Source organism: Erythrolamprus reginae, chromosome Z, assembly GCF_031021105.1.
Source record: "Erythrolamprus reginae isolate rEryReg1 chromosome Z, rEryReg1.hap1, whole genome shotgun sequence".
NCBI classification, from domain to species: domain Eukaryota; kingdom Metazoa; phylum Chordata; class Lepidosauria; order Squamata; family Dipsadidae; genus Erythrolamprus; species Erythrolamprus reginae.
Genome location: NC_091963.1, coordinates 131,353,637 through 131,376,035, shown reverse-complemented (window position 1 = coordinate 131,376,035; position 22,399 = coordinate 131,353,637). Strand labels below are relative to the sequence as shown.

Sequence of the window (22,399 nt, the reverse complement as noted above, 5' to 3'; positions counted from 1 at the left end):
AAGGTTGGGAAACACTGGTCTAAGGGTAAAGTTTTGGGTCATTGACAGGAAGGATGTTGTAGCAGATGATTTTATGGGCCATGCTTAGGTTGTGTTTAAGGTGACGTAGTTCTAAGCTTTCTAAACCTAGGATTGTTCGTCTAATTGCGTAGGGTATTTTGTTGCGAATGGAGGAGTGGAGGGTTCTTCTAGTAAAATATTTCTGGACAATACACAATGAGAGTTTTAGTGGGGAGATATATTACACACACACACACACACATAGTAAAATACATGATGAAAGTTATAGAGGAGATATTCATAGTAAAATATATCTATGAAAGAATAGAAAAGAAGATGTAGGAATAGAACATATCAATGAAAGAATAGAAGAAGAGATATAGGAATAGAAGAAAGGAATAGGAGATATAGGAGAGCAATAGGACAGGGGACGGAAGGCACTCTAGTGCACTTGTACTCGCTTTACACTACATCATTTTCTGAACAGTTTACAAATGTCAGTGTATTACCCACAACAATCGGGATCCTCGTTTTGCTGACCTTGGAAGGATGGAAGGCTGAGTCAGTCTTGAACTGGTCGGGATTAGAGTTAGCCTACAATACTATATTCTAACCATTGTGTTACCATGGCTCCTAGAATATATTTAAAAAGTATGTTCTTTTGAAAACTGTGATAAAGTAAATAAAAATTGGACCAGAGCTTATACTGATTTGCATATCTGGAGTTTTAGATATATCAAAGATACGTATGTTACCTAAAGATTTATAAGCAGAAAATCATTTCAACAGCTCATTAAAAATAAATCAGCCATGTAGATGACAGATCTAATTTCTGCACAGATGACAAGTCTTTAAAAGCCCTGCACTGAGCCCTCATCAGAAAGCTGTGCCTTTAAATAACTCAAATGTATAAATACATTTAACCCTAAATGTGTAGCAGAATAATGAATCATGTGTGATTGAATGGAAAATAGAAAAATGTGATAAAATCTGTTACTGGAGCTTTACAGTGCGTAATTTTTTCATTGTGTCAATGATTTATGTCCTAGGGACCGATGGCCAAGGAACAGGTTCCATATTTCTTATAAACTATTTTGCACACACACACACACCTACAGAAATACCACACAGATACACTACACGTACACACACACACACACACACAATTATGTAAGGATTCAGGGTGTTTTGTAAGAAAAGGAGTAGATGTACCAGATTTAAAAACTAGCATTATTTTTGGAGAGTTGTTCAACATTATTTCAAGTATTTCTCCAAACTTTCAGTCTTCCCTACTTTTTCCTATGTGTTGTGCTCTTTTTTATATAATGCAGTATAAGAGGGTTTTAGTTCAGGGAAGAAGGAAGAAAGAGAGGGAGAGAAAAAAGTGGAAGGAGAATGACATTAACAAATGAACTAAGTAAAAAAAAAAACACCCCTGAAAAAATCCTTCCCATTCCCACCTTCTGAATAGAACACAGAATAAGAGAGCTTTACAATTCTCTCCCTAATAACTTTTTGAGATAAAATAATTTGAAAGATAAACTTCTTAAACAAATATGTAACTAACACTGTTTGCTTGGATCAAACACCTGAAAACTCATAGTACTATACTTTGTATTGGGTGTAATAATTCTCTTGCCTTTTTTCTTCTACCTGTTCTCATTTAATTTCATCTAAGTAAATTTGCTTAAGATTTCCCCCCCAATTTTTTTCTACTTTTTAAAAAATGAACTCACATCTGGGCTCTTGAAGAAATCTATGAGATTTTTAAAGATGATTATGCAAATTATTCCAGGTAATGCCCCAAATTACAGATGTTGCTTTGCTCTGGAAATTAAATTCAGCTACAACTGTAATATTCCCTGGTGTTCCCCAGTGACTTTCAGGTTGAAAGCCACACTGTAACATCAATCTTCCTTATGCATAAAGAGTTTCATTGAACCATTTTGAGCTACTTAAGAGAACATCACTTGTCTCCTGAGGGTATCCAGATGATGGGCTTCATGAAAATTACAAATCTGGTTAGGCTGGATCAGCGCACAGGTGAAATTAAAGAATCGGAGTTATTAAGAGATATTTATAGTTCAGGGCTGCATTCCATAAATTTCAAGGCTGCATTCATAAAGTTCAAGCTTTTGCTCAGGGCTGCATTCCAGATTAAAGGATTTCTAAATGATGGCTGTGCAGACTTTACTTGAAGAGGAAGAGTAGAGAAAGAGTGCAGAGAAGAGCAACATAGGTGATTAGGAGAACATATAAAGGAGAGTTGCTGGAGTTGGATATGTCCAGTTTAACTAAAAGGAGGACTGGGATGACATGATAGCAGTGTTTCAATATCTCAGGAGTTGCCACAAAGAAGAGGAAGTCAAGCTATTCTCCAAATCACCTGAAGGGACGAGCAATGGGTGGAAACTAATCAAGGAGAGAAACAATCTAGAAGCAGTGGTGGGCTACAAGCTGGAACACTAAATTGTGCTCGCCACCGCGGCTCGTAAGTTCTTGCGGGACCAGCATGATTTTGCTGCTGCATCTGTAGAGGTAGCGAAATCGCGCATGGAGCCGCAGGTAAAACCTCATCGAAACACGGGCGCAATTTTGCTACCTCCACAGGTGCAGCAGCAAAATCACACTGGCCCTGCAAGAACATACAAGCCGTGGCGGCGGGCGCAATTTAGCATTCCGGCTCATAGCCCACCACTGTCTAGAACTAAGGAGAAAATTCCTGACAGAACAATTAATCGCTGGAACAATTTGCCTCCAGAAGTTGTGAATTCTCCAACACTGGACCTTTTAAAGAAGAGGTTAGACTACCATTTGTCTGAAATGGTATAGAGCAGTGATGGTGAATCTTTTTTCCCTCGGGTGCCAAAAAAGTGTGTGTAAGTGCTATTGCGCATGTGCGAATTCCCACACCCATAATTTAAGGTCTGGGAAGAGCTAAAACAGCTTCTCCTGCCCCCCCCGGAGGCCAGAAACAGCCTGTTTCCCAACTTCTGGTGGGCCCAGTAGGCTCATGTTTCACCCTCCCCAGGCTCCAAAGGTTTCCCTAGAGCCAGAGGAGGGTAAAAACGCCCTCCCCCATCCCTTCCCAGAGCTTCTAGGTGAGCCAAAATTCAGTTGGCCAACACACACATGCATGCTGGAGCTGAGCTAAGGCAACTACTCGCATGCCAGCAGATATACCTCTGTGTGCCACCTGTGTCACCGTGCCAAAAGTTCGCCATCACTGGCATAGAGTTTCAATCTTGAGCAGCAGGGTGGATTAAAGACCATCAATGTCCCTTCCAGCTCTGTTATTCTATTCTAAACTCCTAGAAACATCAAAGCATTTGTTTTACTATGAAAATGCTTGTCCTAACATTCAAATGACATTTGCAGTCCAACAATGTATCTATTATTCCAGTGCACTTTCGGACAATAGTTGACAATCTCTTGCCATTTTTATGACAGTGCAGATATTTGCATAGAGCAATTTTATAATTATATAATTTTTCAATCTTATTTTTGTATAATTATATATATACATTTAAAACACAGATGAACCTATTTTGAGCTTGCAAATTATAACTGAAGTGGATGCTTCCTTGTCTATTATTCTACTCTAATACTAAGTCCATTGGAGCTCTCTCAATCTCTAGGAAAATCTGCTGTGGTCAAATACCAACTGAGGATGAACGGCAATTATATTCTTGAGTCCTAAAGAACGAAAAATATCAGGATTAAAAAGAAGGCAGGAAACAATTCCATTTCCTAGAAGCCTCCGGCCACGAGGATGCCAGTGACAAAATGAAGCGGGCAATCTTCCTGAACCGTTGCGGCCCCTTCATCTACGCTCTCTCTAAAACGCTAACAAATCCAGACCCTGTGAGATCGGTACCATGGATGGATCACCCTCACAGCGAAGCTGAAAGCCCATTTTAAGCCAAGTCAACTAACCAGAGTATGCAGGCTCAAATTCAAGTGCTCTCAGCAAGCAGAAGGGGAGACGATCAATGAATTCATCACCCGACTCAGGGAATTGCTCGCAAAATGCAATTTTGAAAACCCTGAGCCCCGACTCGTGGACAGAGTGAACATCGGAATGCAGAATGAAGCACTCTGAAGCAAACTGATCACTGAGGAGAGCATAACGTTACAAGATTGGGAATTGTATCACTTTCAGTTGTTATATTGCTACACAGGCCGGTTCCTGATAAAAGGAGCTGGGGTGGCGCAGCAGGTAGGATGCTGTATTGCAGGCCACTGAAGCTGACTGTAGATCTGTAAGTCAGTGGTTCAAATCTCCCCACCGGCTCAAGGTTGACTCAGCCTTCCATCCTTCCGAGGTGGGTAAAATGAGGACCCGGATTGTGGGGACAATATGCTGGCTCTGTTAAAAAGTGCTATTGCTAACATGTTGTAAGCCGCCCTGAGTCTAAAGAGAAGAGCGGCATAAAAAACGAATAAATAAAATAAATAAATAAAATAAAATAAAATAAAAACGAATCAGGCTAAACGTGTCCTTCCCATTATTCCGATTTAACAGCTTCTAACTTACCTCGCTGCCGATTCACTTTCCCCTGTGCCTGGGAGGAGTGAACCGGGAGGAACCCACATCTTGTCCATGAGATGTTATGTGGATCTCAACTCATGAAGAAGACTTATAGTATCATACAAACTTCTTTAAACTGCATCTCTCACAACAAAGAAATTGCAACCTACCCTTAAAGCTAAATAAAATGTTTTCAGAGATGTCCAATGTACACAAATATGCAACATCCACTTATTGCACAAAATGTTTTGTTCCTTTTATTTTTAAGGTCAAAGCTGAATAATTTCACATTCCCTCGAGGTTCCTCGGGTAATTAATTACTAGCATCACCCAATCCCTCCAACTTTTTCTAAAAGCCTCATTTTAAGTTCTCCAAAACCTCTAAGGTGTGTTACTTCAGAAATAGCAATAGAAACAGAATAAATAGAGCAAATTTTGAAATGCTTGACAAAATGTCAAGAAGCACTTTGGGATATGTCAATCTTACCTTCAAGATATACAAACGTTTTTTAAAACTAATTCATCAGTAAAATGATTGTTGGGGGCAATATGCTGCCTCTGTAACCACTGAGCAAGGGCTATATAGCACTGTGAATTGTAATAGAAGTGTAAGTGCTAGTGCTATTTTCCTGTTCCCAATAATAGCTGTGTGAGGCTTGATTTAAGAAGAAAGAAGAAACAATTTATCAGCTATCTTAAAATTCTATCCTATGACGTAAACACTTAATGAGTGAGTCAAAAGTATTGCCTATTTTTATTTTGAAGCTTTTCATGCAAATAATTTCCAAATTATTCCAAGGGGTGAGTACAAGTGCACTAGCGTGCCTTCCGTCCCCTGTCCTATTGCTCTCCTATATCTCCTATACCTTTCTTCTATTCCTATATTTCTTCTTCTATTCTTTCATTGATATGTTCTATTACTATACCTTCTTTTCTATTATTTCTTAGATATATTTTACTATGAGTATCTCCTCTATAACCTTCATCATGTATTTTACTATGTGTATATAGATATATACCCACTAAAACCCTCATTGTGTATTGGACAAAATAAATAAATAAAATAAATAAATAAATAAATTAGATTACCAATGTTTGATGAGTCCAGAGATCCAAAGAAAGTTGAGTCCAGAGATCAAATGAATTCTGAAACATTTATTCCATCAATATAATCACCAAAGTCAAGATATAAGATAGTAGAAAATTAAATCTTCACTTTCCAACAAAGAATAGTAATTTATATACTGTATAATAGTGCAAATCATAATAGATGACCTGGAGAGAGATTTTTTATGAAATAGTGTAGACATTTGCTTAAAATAATTATAAAGAATTTTAACTGGAAGTTCTCTTTTACATTGATTCAGATCCACTGCTATTGTTAGAAAATCTGTTTATTATATAGAAATGGTCATGAAGGATGTTTTTTGTAGTCATAATGTATCCCATTAGGAAATGCCCTTCCCGGGCAGTTCAGCAGCAGCAGTACCAGCGGTGGTAGGGACAGAGTTTGCCTGGGCTCTCTGCCATCCCGGAACTGCACCATGCCACCAACCATGCATTGCTGTGGCATGGTTCCAGGATAGCGGAGAGCTTGCTTGCTTGGGAAAGCCAGTGGCTCTTTGGGGGCCCGAGGGCAAGTGGCCTGGTCCGGCAGCGGCACATCACCCCTCTGAGGAGTTTTCTTCCCCAAGAAGCAGGAAGATGATGTGGTGTCCCTCTCCCTTGCTAAAGAAAAGGGGGCAAAAGTGGCATTTTAGAAGCAGACAGGCCGTTTGCAGAAGCAGAAACTTGGGAAGGGAAGCGGTAGCTCATTCTTTCAGAGTGGGCGAGTGGGCAGGCGTTCAGCTTCTCCCCACCCTCCAGAGGTACCACATACCTTCTGGGGGAATCAGGTGTGAGCATAATTATGCCCAGGCACTGGGTGCATCATCCTCAGTACAGTCCTGGACAGAGCAGCCATGCTCCAGTCCAGGTTTCCTGGCTTGATGGAGAAATGGTGGCAGCAAAGGCAGTGCTGGAATCTTGGCCCCCGAGGCAGAGCAGCGAGGCGGGGCAGGCAGTGGCGGTGAGCAGTGACCCTCCCTGAGCCTCTCAGGGGCCAGTGTCAGCATGGACGGTAGGCTTTTCTTAAGGGGAGGGGAATTGCCCCAATTCAGCGGATGGCACCAGGTGTGCACCCAGGCAGAGAGGGTAGGCGCACATGTGACCACTGCTTCCGCTGGTTTCTCTCTCTCCCTGGCTCATCTCCACTTGATTCTGTGCTACTTTGGGAGCAGGAGGCGGGAAGGGGCCTGCTGACAAAAGCAAGGTTGGAATGGGAGAAAAAAACCAGGGAAATTTCAGCCAGGCTGGGCATGAAGGAGTCTTCTGAGCTGGGTGTCCAGAGCTTGCCTCTCCTTCCTAGGAAGCTAATGGTGGAAGGGGCAGACTAGGAGAGCTCCCCTCCCGGTTTGTGCCTTCCTCTTCAGGGCTGCCCTGAGATAGTAATGTCGGCTAAAAGGCTCAGCAGGGTCTCCCCGTTATCCCTACTGCGACCCACAGCTTCTTCTGGCAAAGTTGAGGGGGCAGGAACAGGGCAGCACCTTCCCTCCTTCCTTCCTCCCATCTCACCCCTGCCCAAAGGGAGGCAACTGGGGAGTGATCGGTCGGGGAAGCAGAGTGGACTGCAGGTTCCAGAGTCTATCTTGGAGCCTTGGTAGGAGAAAACTGGCCTCCCTTGCCCCACTAGAGGCCCTCCGGCCCATTTTCGGACTTCTAGTGGGCTCGGAAGGCCTGTTTTTGGCCCTCCCCAGACTCCATAGGTTTTCCTGGAGCCTGCGGAGGGTGAAAATCACTCCCCTGCCCCCAGGGGCCCTCCTGAGGCTGGAAACAGTCCCTCATAAAGTGAACACCACAAATACCACAGTCATAAAGTAAATGCCACCATTGTAAAGTGACTCCCATTGTTTGCTATGGGCTAGTTTCCCCCCCAAATTGGAAGTAAGTGCCGATTTATTTTATTTTTTTTTGCAAAATGTTGTAAAATGCAGTCATGTGACCAAGAGATGCTGCAAACTGCTGTAAATGCAGGATGATTGCTGCATACCTACATGTGGTTCACATGATTATGGCAGGAGGTTAGCCCTGTCATAACTTTGTAACTAAATTGTAAATAGCCCTGGAGAGATCTATCTTCATTTCAATTGGTCGCTAGATGTCTAGTTGTAAATCAAGGGCTACCTGTACATCTTTTTAGTACTTTCTGATTAAATGTGAGTTGAACCCTGCTGTTCTGTTCGAAAAAACTTCCTAATGTTATGTTCGGGTCACATACGACCCGGACCAAAAACTCTTCATTTGAAGTGCTTATGTTTGGTCAATTTGAAAACTTTTTTCACTTGGAAAGTAGTCTGAACATTTCTGCACACAATGATATGAAAATTGAAATGAAAAAAGTAAATCTTATTGGTTTATTTTGCGGATATATTGCATGCCCCCCCGTTTTTGTGAATTTTTTCAATTTATGGATAGTTTTGCTTGCAAAATCCATTCTATTTTATTAAAGTTGGTGTGGGATTGGTAGCTTGAACATTTCTGATCATAATGATATGAAAATTGAACTGGAAAAATTGATGCATATTGGTTTATTTTGTTGATGAAATGCATGCCCCTCCGTTTTTTTGAAATAGTCTTCACTTTATGGATAGTTTTGCTAGCAAAATCCATTCTATTTTACTAAAGTTGGTGTGGGATTGGTAGCTTGAACATTTCTGAACATAATGATATGAAAATTGAACTGGAAAAATTGAAAAAATTGAACTGGAAAAATTGAAAAAAATTCACAAAAACGGGGGGGGGGGCATGCATTATATCCACGAAATAAACCAATAAGATTTACTTTTTTCATTTCAATTTTCATATCATTGTGTGCAGAAATGTTCAAACCTGTTTCCAGGTGAAAAAAGCTTTCAAAAAGACCAAATATAAGTACCTAAAATGATCAATTTGCAGTCCGGGTCAAATAGACCCGGGAACATAACATTAGGGAGGGTTTTTTTTTCAGCAAGAAAGAAACCCCCCACCCCCCAAAAAAAATTCTCATAGAGAGAACCCCTGAAATGATGAAAACTCATGGAATTTCAAGTTTCAGATATGCAGGGAAAATGTTTTACAGGGACTCAAACTTGGTTTCGGGTCACATACGACCCGAACAGAACAGCAGGGTTAAAGCAGTTGCTCCAGTTTATTTATCCGGCCAATTTATACGGCTGCTCATCTTGCAATACTTCAACTCTGGGTGGCTCACAACAACAACTCCCCTCAAACAATGATAAAATCCATAAAAACAAGACTAAACCCTAGTGCCTCAGTCATCCTCCTGAGATGCTCTGGCAACCATTCACCATCATGAGCTGGGCTCCCCGCAATGGTTAGAGTGCAGCACTGCAGGCTACTTCAGCTAACTGCTAGCTGTAGTTCAGCAGTTCGAATCTTACCACTGGCTCAAGGCTGACTCAGCCTTCCATCCTTCCGAGGTGGGTAAAATGAGGACCACCCAGATTGTTGGGGGAAATATGCTGATTCTGTGAACTGCTTAGAGAGGGCTGTAAAAACACTATCAAGAGGTATATAAGTCTAAATGCTAAATGCTATCTCCCATTGCAGTCTGCCTCAATGCCTGGGGAAGAGTCAAGCCTTAATGACGTTCCAGTAGGCTAAAAGGGTAGCAGCTACTAGATCATTGGGAAAGACATTCTATACCAGTGATGGTGAATCTATGGCACAAATGCCACATGGAGCCATATCTGCTGGCCCATGAGCAGTCTGCATTGGTTGCCGTTCAGTTTCCGGTCACAATTCAAAGTGTTGGTCATCACCTATAAAGCCCTTCATGGCACTGGACCAGGGTATCTACTAGACTGCCTTCTGCCGCATGAATCCCAGCGACTGGTTAGGTCCCACAGAGTTGGTCTCCTCCGGGTCCCGTCGACTAAACAATGTCGTCTGGTGGAACCCAGGGGAAGAGCCTTCTCTGTGGTGGCTCCGACCCTCTGGAATCAGCTCCCTCCAGAGATCAGAACTGCCCCCACCCTCCTTGCCTTTCGAAAACTCCTTAAAACCCACCTCTGTCATCAAGCGTGGGGGAACTGAGACATCTCCCCCTGCCTATGTAGTTTCTGTGCATGATATGACTGTATGTATGTTTTATATATTGAGGTTCCTTGCTTTTTAGACTTTTTAAATGTACTATTGTTATTTTAGATTCTAACTATTAGATTTGTTATTATATATTGTTTTTATCACTGTTGTGAGCCGCCCCTAGTCTACAGAGAGGGGTGGCATACAAATCTAATAAATAATAATAATAATAATAATAATAATAATAATAATAATAATAATAATAATTATTATTATTATTATTATTATTATTATTATTATTATTATTATTATTATTATTATTATTATTCAACATGCATGTGTGTGCTGGCCAGCTGACTTTTGGCTCGCCCAGAGGCTCTGGGAGGGTGTTTTTGGCTTCCAGAGAGCCTCCAGGGGGTGCGGGGGTGGATGGAGAAGGGCATTTTTACCCTTCCCCAGTTCCAGGGAAACCATTGGAGCCTGGGGAGGAGGAAACATGAGCCTACTGGGCCCATCAGAAGTTGGGAAACAGGCTATTTCCAGCCTCCAGAGGGCTTCCAGGGGGCAGGGGTAGCTGTTTTCACCTTTCCTAGGCTTTGAATTATGGGTGTGGGCACTCGCGCCTATTTCTTTCAGCATCTCAGGGGAAAAAAGGTTTACCATCACTGATCTATACAGTAGGATCCACCATGGAAAAGCAGCAATATTCCAGGAAAGGATCTGGAGCATACCTGCTCTACTCGACCTTATGAGTAGACAGCAATGGAGAAAGATCCGCTGGGATCCCAATCCACTCTGGTAAGAAGGCTGCAGAGGGCTTGAAGACCTTGAGAAATGGAGAGTCTGGGAGGGTATAATTGGCTAAATAAACTGTCTCCCCACCTGCTAAGTAGCCAGCCCAGATGCCAAAAGTCCCAATTGTCATGATTGTGTGGTTACAATGAGAAAGGAGGGCAAAGTCCTTCCCTGGAGAGGTTTCCTTCCCATCTTCAGCAAAGTGAACATCCCCCCTAGAGGCATCAATGTTCTTTTTGCACCACTCCATCCCATTGCTGGTGACCACAAAGATGGGGTTGGGGTATTTCTTTCTGAAGTAGTCCATGGCTTTCTCCAAGTAACCTTTGTCAGCCACCACACCTTTCCAGGTTTGGGGCATCACCTGCACGTAATCGCCTCTCCGGACATGCACCCCAACATAGGTCACTTTCTGGCGTTCTCCCCGCAAAATTTGCAAGTAGCGGTTGGCCTCTTCCTTGATGTGGTCATGGAAAGTGAATTCCTTTAGTATTTCCTGGCGGATGTGGTGATAAAAGGTATAAGAACAAGGGTAGCCTATCAGTTGGATATATTTCCCTTGGATATGACGATAGTCCTCTGACATCCAGTCGTGTAAATAAACATTCCTCCATTTGGTCTTCCAAATCATCTCAGCAGAGATTACGGGCAAAGTGATCTTGAAAATTGGTGATAAAGCCAAATACATGTCTGGATGGATGTAAGCTTGATATCCATTGAGCTTGGCTAAGGCATAAAGGGTGGCATATTGTCCCATCTGGTTCCCGAGGCGCCCAATGGAGTTCACCGTCCACATTCCAGCATCAATAGCCTCAGTGGATAAGCTAGAATTAGTGGTGATGTGCTGGAGCAGAATTTGTTCTACCAAGAAAGAATCAAATGTGGTTTTGCTGAAGGTGTAGTAGTAAGATATCTTCTCAGATAGATGAAAAAATACAGACAAAGACAGGAGGGCCAAAATGTAGACGAAATAAAAGGGGGAGAATTGATTGGAGATACCTCTTTTGTGATGTTTAATTGTTACAAAAGAGAGACTCCTAAAGAGAAAATAAATTGAATTCAATATTCGGGTGCAATGGCACACTGACACTCTTTATAGTTCAAGTTTATGTTTATTTATTAAAAAGTAAGACCTGCTAGTTTTGATGGGATTTACTCCTAATAAATATCCATTTGTTCAAACATGACATTTGCTTAAAACAAAAAGAGAAATGGACTTACATAACTAAACTATATTATGTTTAAAACAGTTTTTACACTGTTAGCTCTTCATCCTGGTTTATTAATAAAGCTCATGCAGATTGTTAGGACCTACATCAGAGAGGGGCATTCAAGAAATAATGATTGGCTCACCTTGCTGCTGAAGGTGTCCAGAGGAAATGGTGGAGCTAATATTTTTCAGCCCACTTGGGGCGTTTTCTAAATATTTAAGGGCAGAAATGGAAAAGGGAAGTTTCTGGAAGGTGAACTATTTCTTGTATTTACAAATTCTTCAACCTAAATTTATTCTTGCTAAATTTAACAGTAGAGTCAACAATAACCGCCTGCTACCACACGAATCCCAGCAACCGATAAGGTCCCACAGAGTTGGCCTTCTCCGTCGTTTGGCGGGCCCCAGGGGAAGAGCCTTCTCTGTGGCGGCCCCAGCCCTCTGAAACCAACTCCCCCCGGAGATTAGAACTGCCCCCACCCTTCCTGTCTTTCGTAAACTACTCAAGACTCACTTATACCGCCAGGCATGGGGGAGTTGAGACACCTTTTCCCCAAGCTTTTTTATACTTTGTTTTATGTTTGGTATGAATGTGCTGTTTGGTTTTTTAAATAATGATAGGGTTTTATATGTTTTTAATATTAGATTTGTTCCACTGCTATATTATTTTTATTGCTTTTGTGAGCCACCCCGAGTCTTCGGAGACGGGCAGCATACAAATCTAATAAATAAATAAAATAAAGTCAGAGGTAGATTCCTCCCGGTTCAGACTGACTCTATAGAACCGGTAGTGGGAACTTACTCCAACTTGCTGAATCAGCAAGTGGGAACTTACTCTGACTGGCCACCACCCCGAACTAGCTCTCTCAGCCATCTTGGTTTTTGCTTCTGCACATGGGCAGAACCTGGTTTTTTTGCTTCTGGGCATGCGCAGAAACTGGGTTTTTTTGGCACCGTGCATGACAGTGCATGTGCACCACACCTGCATGATATGCAATGCGCACCCCCCCCCCACTGCGGCATGGGAGGAAGCGAACTGGCAGCAAGGTAAGTTAAAACCCAACCCTGAGTAGAGTCAACAGTTAAATTACACCAGCATGTTTTGAGACCTGTTTTGGTTTAGGTAAAGTGAATTTTTTTAAAGGTGAAAAAGAGATCAATTTGCCTTTGTCTTCCCTTTCATTCTTACTTTTTGAAAGGGAAAAATGACATTTTTTGTCAAACATTGGCAATTTGCTATTGAATTTGGTGTATGTATTCTTGCAATGTGAATGGTTTACATGAGATATCAACCATGGGTTGTCCACTCCTGCCATAAACCACAGTGAACACTGGAAGTTTTCAAGAAGAGATTGGACAACCCTTTGTCTGACATGATATAGGTACCCTTCCAGCTCTGTTATTCTGTTATTCTGATAAACTATTATGGCTAATTTTTTACAACTCCTTTGCCCAATACATGATGGTTTAGTATAGGAGTATCAAACTCAAGGCCCATGAGCCATATGCTTAGATCTGGCCTGCATGGCTGCCCTGGAAACAGCAAAGGACCACACTGTGATGCCTCTGCCAGTGAAAATAGAGTTTGTGAGGGCCACGGGCCTTCTGAGCTCCATTTTCAAGAGGGACATGGTCAGCTGCTTCTGCGGCACAGAGCTCCCCTTCACCTGTGGGGGAGCCTCAACTCCCCGCTATCTGAGGGTCCTGGCTCCTATGGAACCAGGCCAGATCCTCCCTGAAGGGGATGTGAAGAAGGGGACTCTGTCAGGAATCTGGTCTGGGGTCAGCATACCACTCAGATAAAGTGGCTTGGGGTCTCGGCTAACAGTGGTGTGAAATCAGCTTTTTTAAGCCGACAAAGCCACGGCGATTGAGCAATGAAAGGATTGAAAGAAGTGTGGAAACACCTGGGAAGGGAACTAAGTACAGTGCTGGAGAGATGGAGAAAGAATCTAAGAGATGTGCCGATGAGTGATGCTGCCAAAAAGGGATTTGAGACTTTTCAAATTCTTTTCATAACGGGAACAAAATGTTGCCAGAAACTGGAGAGGAAGCAGCTATTTAGTGGTGAGCCGATAGCAGAAAGTTTCTAGATGCAGAAACAGCCCAATATTGGATATTTAAGATATTTAAAGATACTTAAATTGGTTTATTGTTTTTGAAGATTTAGTTTTACCTGGATTATGGAAGAGAGTTAACCATCAACATAAGAGAATAAGCGTATGGAAATAATAAGAGTCTCCCGTCTGCTGGCTGGAGGAATTATTGCAGGGGGAATTTTGGTTCATGTTTTAACAGCTGACAGCTTTGGCTTTGGAACATCTTATCTGTTGTGGCTGCGATGATTGAAGGAGCTCTTTATTTATTTACTTGTGGGAAGAAAATACTCTATCAGTTGTTGTTGGCCCCTGAAGGAACTGTTGATAGAAAAGACTTTTGAATTGTTGTACTGATGGGACATGACAATAGAACTAGAAAAAATGTGATGAAAGGACAGCCAAGTATGTTAAATATTGAGGATTACTATACAATGGATATAATGGACACAAGGTAATTATAGATATAACTTTGCAACATGAAAATAGGAATGAGAAAATATGGATAATAATAATAATAATAATAATAATAATAATAATAATAATAATTTATTAGATTTGTATGGTGCCCCTCTCCGCAGACTTGGGTGGCTCAGAACAATAATAATAACAATGTGACAATATAACAAATCTAATATTTAAAAAACATCTAAAAACCCGTCATTTAAAATCATACAACACAAGCATACCATATATAAAACTAGGAAGGAAGCAATTGCATTGAAAATATAAGTGAAAAGAATAAAATAAAATTAATAAAGAAGAACTGAAATAAGAAGAAGAGCAGGTAGAAGAAAATGGAAGGCAGAAGATTTGGATAAAGATAAATTTATAAAAGAATAATTTTTGATAAATGGATGAATTTGAGGCTAATGATTATTTGAATTGTATTGAATTATATTGTTGTTGAAGAGTGAGGGGTGGGGTTGGATGGCTGCGGCAGTAGGAGCCGTCCCTCTCTCTTGGAATGGCCCAGAATTCCCACTGCCCAGGGGTTCTGGTCCTTTTGGACCAGACCTGATCCTGCAGGGAAGGTGACGCAGGGGATGCTGCCAGAGGCCTACCAGGCAAACTGGCTTGGTCTTGCACCAGCTGTGGTGAAGCCAGACAGGCAGCCATACCTGAGCCGATACAGCCATGGATACAACACGACGCCAGGATGGAAGCCGAATGGTGACATCTGGAAAGAGCTGGAAGAGTTACTTACAGAGAAAGGAAGGGATTTGCAGCCGATGGTGGTGAGTTGAGAGCTGCCAAAAGGGATTTTGGATTTTTGTTTCTCAATTGGATTGTGGACAGAGCTAAAACAGCCAGAAATTGAGGAAACAGCTATCTTTGCAAGGCGGCATATAGCAAAAGCTTCAGAAAGTAGCAAATTGCCCATGATTGGATTTTTAAGTTACCTAATTGTTTTTAAACTTGCCCTATTGAATTGGGAACCTTAAATTCTTTTTATTTATAAACAAAGAGGAACGTTAAATAACGGAAGAGGGTATCAAAAACCGGAAAGAGCTGGAAAATTTGTCATCTAGCACCATTGTGTGGCTGGAGGAAATATAGCAGTTTGTTATTTGTCAAGGACTTTGTTATTGCAGCTTATAAATATACTCTATCTGTTTGATTTCTGCATATCTGTTTGGCTTTCACACTGGCTGGCTACAAGAAGGAGGATCAACTATGGCATGGAAGGAAGAAAATATTCAAGATGGAATTAACTGAACTGATTTGAATTGATTGGACTGCTTGATTTGACTGAAAACACATTGGACAATACAATTTGAAATTAAACATTTTTAAGAAAATCCTGAAGATAATAAAAGTTAACAGCACCATAAAAAAGAGGAAGAGGATTGAGTCCCCCCCACCAAAGTTATAAATTATAAAAGGAAATGATTATGCATAATGAATTGGAATTATTAATATTTTAACTTTACTGGAGTTTATTATTGAAAAATATATAAATCTTATACATATATATAAATAAATAAGAGGTTTAAAATGTTAAAATGGAAGAACTGAACAAGTTGAGAAAATCTAAATGGTTATGAAGGAGGAAATTGAAAGCAGTTATGATTTTTGTGATTATTATGGATGAGATAAATGAAAATGGTTATGATTATTTCTGGATGATTATTATCCTCGATATTTTTTCTTTTTCTTCTGATTGATTGAATTATAAATTGATTGTCTGATATATATAGTGATGAATTATATTGTTATTATAAAGAGAACTATATTGGGGAAGGAAAATAAAGATGGATTGTGGGGAAAGGAATGGGAAAGTTAGAGGTGAGCTAAACAGTATTTTAAATAAAATAGGTTATGATTATTAAATTGAGATTTATACTTCAAAAGGCTTTAAAATATTTATTTGTTTGTTTGTTTGAGTTGAAAGGGGCCTTGCAGGTCATCAAGTCCAACCCCCAGCTTAAGCAGGAAAGCTTACAGAATGTATTAGCTAATAGCGTTTTAAATTTGAATAAAGGAACAGAACAATTCTTTTTTAGTAATTCCAGGTGATAAAATTAAAAAAAGGCAGCATTTGATGTATACCGAATGTAAACAGATATGAATTATTATATTTAATTGAAGATTGAAGGTATATGATAGTGTATGTTTATGTGAGTGGAGAAAAAAAAACTTTTACATACACACCCTGCAAAAAAGAGATCCATTTTCACTGGCAGAGGGTTGCAGGAAAGCGTTTGCGTTGTAAAATGGACCTTGGGAGGGCTGCGGGTGGCCCTCCCAAGTTCCGTTTTTGCTGGCAGAGGGCTGCAGGAAGCTGTTGCACCTGAAAATGGAGCTTGGGGATCCTTTTTTCCTGGCAGAACACTTGAACCATCTCAGGCACCCCCAATATGAGTGACACCCAGGGATGGGCTGGTGCCCGGATGGGGGGAACGCAGTGGGATAGCAAAAATAGAGCTCCACCCAAGAGTACCCAATTTGCACTGAAAGATGTTGAAAGAAAATGCAGGGCATCCTTCAAAAGTCACACCCACAGTGTGGTAGTAAAAAAAATTGGTAGCCCTTCACTGGTGACACCCACCCTGGCCATACCCACTTTAGTCTCCGAGGTCGAACCCAATCCTCAATAAAATCAAGTTTGACAGCCCTGGTTTAGCACAAGCTGTGAAGTTGAACTCAACATTAACTAAAATCCACTTAGCCCTGCTGCTCTGTTCAAGAAAACTCCCTAATCTTATGTTCCCGGGTCTATTTGACCCGGACTGCAAATTGATCATTTTAGGTACTTATGTTTGGTCTTTCTGAAAGCTTTTTTCACCTGGAAACAAGTTTGAACATTTCTGCACACAATGGAATGAAAATTGAACTGAAAAAATTAATCCTTATTGGTTTATTTTGCACATAAATGTGCCTTCCCCCCCCCCATGTTTGTGGATTTTTTTTAGGTTTATTGATAATTTTGCCTGCAAAATGCATTCTATTTTACTAAAGTTGGTGTGGGATTGGTAGCTTGAACATTTCTGAACATAATGATATGAAAATTGAACTGGAAAAATTGATGCATATTCATTTATTTTGCAAATAAAAGTCTCTCCCACCCTATTTCAATTGATATAAAAAGTATGCTGTTAATTTCAAAGTTACATACTTGGTGTTGTATCCTGTAATGGCTACCTTGTATCTCTGTAAATAGTTTGTTCCTTGTTAAAGCGCTGTCTGAGCCAGAATTAGGAAGTCGCTCCTGATTGGCTCAGACGCGGCTGCTCTTGCTTTGGCGGGAACCGCAAATGTATAAAAGGAGCGGTTTCTCCCAGGCAGAGCAGACGGTACTAGCTGAAAGTCACTTACCTTTTCTGAGCTGAATAAAGGTACCGTTTCTCACCTAACCCTGCCTCTGGGTTTATTTCACTTGGTTTTAGTAAAATGGATTTCTTTCATGAAATTAGTTGTCTGGCTACAATATTCTTGCTTTTCAAAAGGATATTCCAAATATTTCTAGCCAAATATATATATAAAAAGTGAAAATAATGGCACACAGCAAGGCCGGGGGGGGGTGGCCCTTTTGTGGCAAAAATAAACCAATAAGAATCATTTTTTTCAGTTCATTTCTATTTTTCTTATGTTCAGGATTGTTCAATTTAGTATATCAAAACTTTTGGGGGAATATTCCTTAGAGATTTGTAGCCTAAAAAAAGTATAAATTGAAAAAAAATTCAGAAAGCATGGGGGGAGGGGCTTTTTGATAAAAATAAAAATATAAGCCTCAATCTTTTCAGTTCAATTTTCATATCATTGTGTGCAGAAATGTTCAGGCTACTATCCAAGTGAAAAAATTATTCAACAAGACCAAATTCAAGTACCTAAAAAAAATCATTTTGGTCCGGGTCTATACGACCTGAAACAGAGTCAATGTGATTTTTTTTTTGCCCAGAAAAAATTTTTTTCCCCACCCACACAAATATTTGTATGATGATCAGGCATGTTAAAATGAGTAAATGAATGCCTAAGATATTAAAAATATTTCAGATTTGAAGCCTGCGTAAATATAAAGTGAAAATGTTTGCAAGCAGCCAAGGGGGGGGGGGGCTTATTTATGATTGTAAACAACCAATAAGAAACATTTCTTTCAGTTCATTTATATTTTTCTTATATTCATAAATGTTCAAACTACCAATCCCACACCAACTTTAGTAAAATTGAACACATTTTGCAAGCAAAACTATCCATAAATTGAAAAATATTTCACAAAAACGGGGGGGGGCATGTATTCTATCAGCAAAATAAACCAATAAGAATTACTTTTTTCATTTCAATTTTCATATCATTGTGTGCAGAAATGTTCAGACTACTTTCCAAGTGAAAAAAGTATTCAAATTGACCAAACATAAGCACTTCAAATGAAGAGTTTTCGGTCCGGGTCAGGGTGACCCGGGAACAGAAGAAGTGTGACTTTTTGTTTTTCAGCAAGAAAGAAACCCCCCACCCCCCAAAAAAAAATTATCATAGAGAGAACCCCTGAAATGATGAAAAGTCATGAAATTGCAAGTTTCAGATATGCAGGGAAATTTTTTTACAGGGACTCAAACTTGGCTTCGGGTCACATACAACCCGAACAGACCAGCAGAACTGAAAGCTCACGAGGCTGTCCATAAACAGGTCTACAACTAGTTTGCGCTTGGCCTGGAATAATTCTTGACCAGTGAAGAGCCGTTCGTCTTACCTTCTACTGGAGCACCCTCCAAGGTTGTTGCAAATTTGTGCGTACCCATCAGTCACGCACGCACCCATCGGTGCACGCGCACAACCAAAATCTCATGTGATGACGTGTGCATGATGTTTCAGTGATTTGGGGCAATATTTTTGCTTCTGCACATGCATGGAAGCAAAAAATAGGCGAAAATTGCCAAAATCTTGCTCGTGCAAGCGTCCCCATGCAAGATTTTGCTTTCTGTGCATGTCAGAAGCCAAATTTTGGACAGGGATATACGGTAAATAAGGACACGGAAGCCTTTTAAAACATTTGGTTTGCAAAACCAACAAAAGGAGTCTGATAATTAACATATTGACTGCAAGGCACAAGCTTTTAATTGCAATTTGTTATTGTCCTTCTGATTTTGTGATTCAAAGATTCTTATCTTAATGTTCTACTTGAAACCACCTGGTTGGATGCTAAGATTGCTGGACTATGCAATTATTTAAATAGTAATTGGTTGTTGGAGCTGCTCTTATTTTGAAATAAGCTTTTTTAAAAAATCTTGTAATCTTTCTCCGCATGAGAAGTTGGGCTCATTTTTTTGGGAAAAATGCCATGGGCAATGTTCCTCATTTGGCTTCTTGTCCCAACTTCTTCACCCAGAAGGTCATTGGTGTATGAAATTCACTTCCAGAAGAGGTCGTGACAGCTGTCAGCCTTGATAGCTTCAAGGCAGGATTAGACAGATTCATGGATGCCAAGCGTATAGGGTGGATTGTCTATCCAATTGCTGAACTAGGGGAATTGCATCTTGTCACTTCCACTCCAATGGAAAGAGAGGCTTGGTTCTGAAGGAGAGGGGAAGGTCATCAAAAGTGGGGAAATAGTTGGGTGTTTTAAATGGCTTGGTCCTTTTTTCAGAATCTAACGATGAATCCTTACCTTTCCATGGGATTTTCACTAGCAAATCTGAACCATCCCATTCTTTGTATTCCTTTCCTTTCCCCTTGTTGAAATCTCAAAATATCTATTATATTTACTCTATTTATATTAATTGGATTTCCTATGTGTTATTATATATTGTGAGCCACCCCGAGTCCATGGAAAGAGGTGGCATACAAATCAAATCAAATCAATCAATACCACCATCTCCCCACCGTAGCTCGTGTACACCGACACAAACTTGCACACATACAAGCCCCATATCCATAATCCTTACCTTTTCCCCCAGCTTTCTCCTACCATTGTCTCTTCTATTCACAACCAGAAGTTTCAACTTTCTCAGGATATATTTATCATAAACTTCGTGAGTCTGAGTGAATCCTCAAATCCTCAGTTCTTCGTCAACTTTTGATGACCTTTGCTGCAGCTCACAAAACTTTACACCTTTCAATGAAATTGTTAGTCATAATTCTCTTCTAATTTAGGCTATCATAAACCAACATTGCTCTCTCTGTATAATACAATGTCCATTCTTCCAGTGTCTTGTTTGGCTAATTTTGCCTCCAATCTCCCCACAGTTTGTTCCCAGTTGTGATTTTAAAAAAAAACCAAAACACAAATCTTTTTCACTGGCTAATAGTGAAAGATTAACTTGGGAGAATTAAATTCTACTCAATCATTTAAAAGGATCTAGCTATTTAAGGATAACCTATAAATATTCAAATTATTATTTTTTATTTCTTCCCATGGGTCTTGCTGTAACTTGACACAGAGCAAATAAGAATGTTTTGCATTCTATTAACTCTTAAATCTAGTATCCCCCTCCCCCCCCCCCGACCTGCCACACTGGTCAAATAGAAAATCTATGGATCACTTGCAATGTGACAGACATAATCCCCTATAAATGAATGAATAAATATTCCTCTAAGCTAAAAAAATAAATATTTCAATAAATAAATATGCTTTTATTTGACCTGAAGAAAAAAATCAAATACAATTTGGTTGGTAAAATGTCGGCTGGTTTAAAATATTCTTTAAAAACCTATACAGACACCAAGAAATATAAATCAAATTGTTTTATTAAAACTCTACTGACTAAAATCATGATCCACTGTTTCATCTAAATCTGATCGTAAATATTCCCTTAGGTAGGACAACATTTGCAGGCATTGAATATAAACATAACATACTGTAAGTAAAAAGTAACCATAAAAGAGGACAATAGGACAGTATTGTTGTTGTTGTTGTTATTATTATTATTATTAATTAGATTTGTATGCCGCCCCTCTCCAAAGACTCGGAGCGGCTCACAATAAGAAACAATACAAATCCAATTCATTAAAATAATTTTAAACCCTTAATATAAAAAACAACCATACATCTCATATAGACCATACGTAAAGTGGGAACAGCCCAGGGGAATCAATTTCCCCATGCCTGATGACAGAGGTGGGTTTTGAGGAGTTTGCCAAAGGCAAGGAGGATGGGGGCAATCCTAATCTCTAGGGGGAGTGGATTCCAGAGGGTCGGGGCCGCCACAGAGAAGGCTCTTCCCCTGGCAGGGACGGTAGGCACAGTGGTGCACTTATGCACATCCCTTACAGATCTGTTAGAAATGGGGAGAGGTCAACTCTAGACAGTCTAAGGTTAAAGATTTTGTGGTTTGGGGAAGAAACCACAGAGACAGGTAGTACATTCCAGGCATTGATCACTTTATTGCTGAAGTCGTATTTTCTGCAGTTGAGTTTGGAGCGCTTTACATTTCACTTGAATCTATTACGTGCTCGCGTATTGCTGCAGTTGAAGGTGAAGTAGTCATTAACAGGAAGGACATTTTGGTATATGATTTTATGAACTACACTTAGATCAGATCGGAGTCGACATAGCTGTAAATAGTCTAATCTCAGTATTTCAAGTCTGGTGGAATAAGGTATTTTGTTGCGAGCAGAGGAGTGAAATATTCTCTTCTTGTGAAATATTCCTGGATTCTCTCAACTGTATTAATGTCTAACATGCAAATGCAGGTTTCAGACAGGTGAACCGTATTCCAGAATTGGTCTAATAAACGTTTTGTAAGCTCTTGTTAGCAGTGTAATATTGCCAAAGAAGAAGCTGTGTAAGATTAGATTAACAACTCTTACTGCTTTTTTGGCACAGTGGACTCTAGCATTTAGGTCATTGCATATGAGTACGCCAAGGTCTTTGACGGAGTGAGGGTCATCTACAAGTTTGTTTCCTCCAAGTTTGTATTTTGTATTCTGATTCTTTTTGCCAATGTTTAAGACAGAGCATTTGTTAGTTGAGATTTGAAGTTGCCAGTTGTTTGACCATTCTTCTACATAGTCAAGGTCTCTTTGAAGGATAGTAGCATTGTGGGTGGTATTAAATGGTTAACATCATCAGCAAAGAGAACACAGTTGCTTATAACATGATCACAAAAATCGTTTATGTAGAGCAGGGGTAGTCAACGTTGGCTCTTCTATGACATGTGGACTTCAACTCCCAGAATTCCTGAGCTAGCATGATTGGCTCAGGAATTT

The 22,399-nt window shown here is 40.1% G+C and overlaps 1 protein-coding gene across 4 annotated transcripts; it reads right to left on the bottom strand.

Moving 5' to 3' along the window:
• Positions 1 to 5,699: 5,699 nt before the first annotated feature.
• Positions 5,700 to 20,439, bottom strand: FUT2 (fucosyltransferase 2 (H blood group)). Of its 4 annotated transcripts, none has more exons than XM_070766921.1 (3): positions 20,137 to 20,439; positions 10,535 to 11,484; positions 5,700 to 6,259 (listed from the first exon to the last, which is right to left on the bottom strand). In XM_070766921.1, exons 1-3 carry the CDS (start codon positions 20,160 to 20,162, stop codon positions 5,943 to 5,945), a joined length of 1,293 nt encoding a protein of 430 aa, XP_070623022.1. In that variant the 5' UTR covers positions 20,163 to 20,439; the 3' UTR covers positions 5,700 to 5,942. The 4 variants fall into 4 exon arrangements, with proteins under 4 accessions (XP_070623022.1, XP_070623021.1, XP_070623024.1 ...); XM_070766920.1 differs by lacking the exon at positions 20,137 to 20,439 and adding an exon at positions 18,945 to 19,149; XM_070766923.1 differs by having other exon boundaries at positions 6,176 to 6,259; positions 10,384 to 11,484.
• Between the last annotated feature and the right edge of the window lie 1,960 nt (positions 20,440 to 22,399).

Coding starts and splice junctions, on each gene's coding strand:
- FUT2 (XM_070766920.1), bottom strand. CDS start 19,012: ATGGGTGCGTGCGTGACTGATGGGTACGCACAAATTTGCAACAACCTT. Junction 11,485..18,944: donor GGAGGGTGCTCCAGTAGAAG/GTAAGACGAACG, acceptor TTTTCTCTTTAG/GAGTCTCTCTTTTGTAACAA. Junction 6,260..10,534: donor CTGGGCTGGCTACTTAGCAG/GTGGGGAGACAG, acceptor CCTTTTCTTTAG/CAAGGGAGAGGGACACCACA.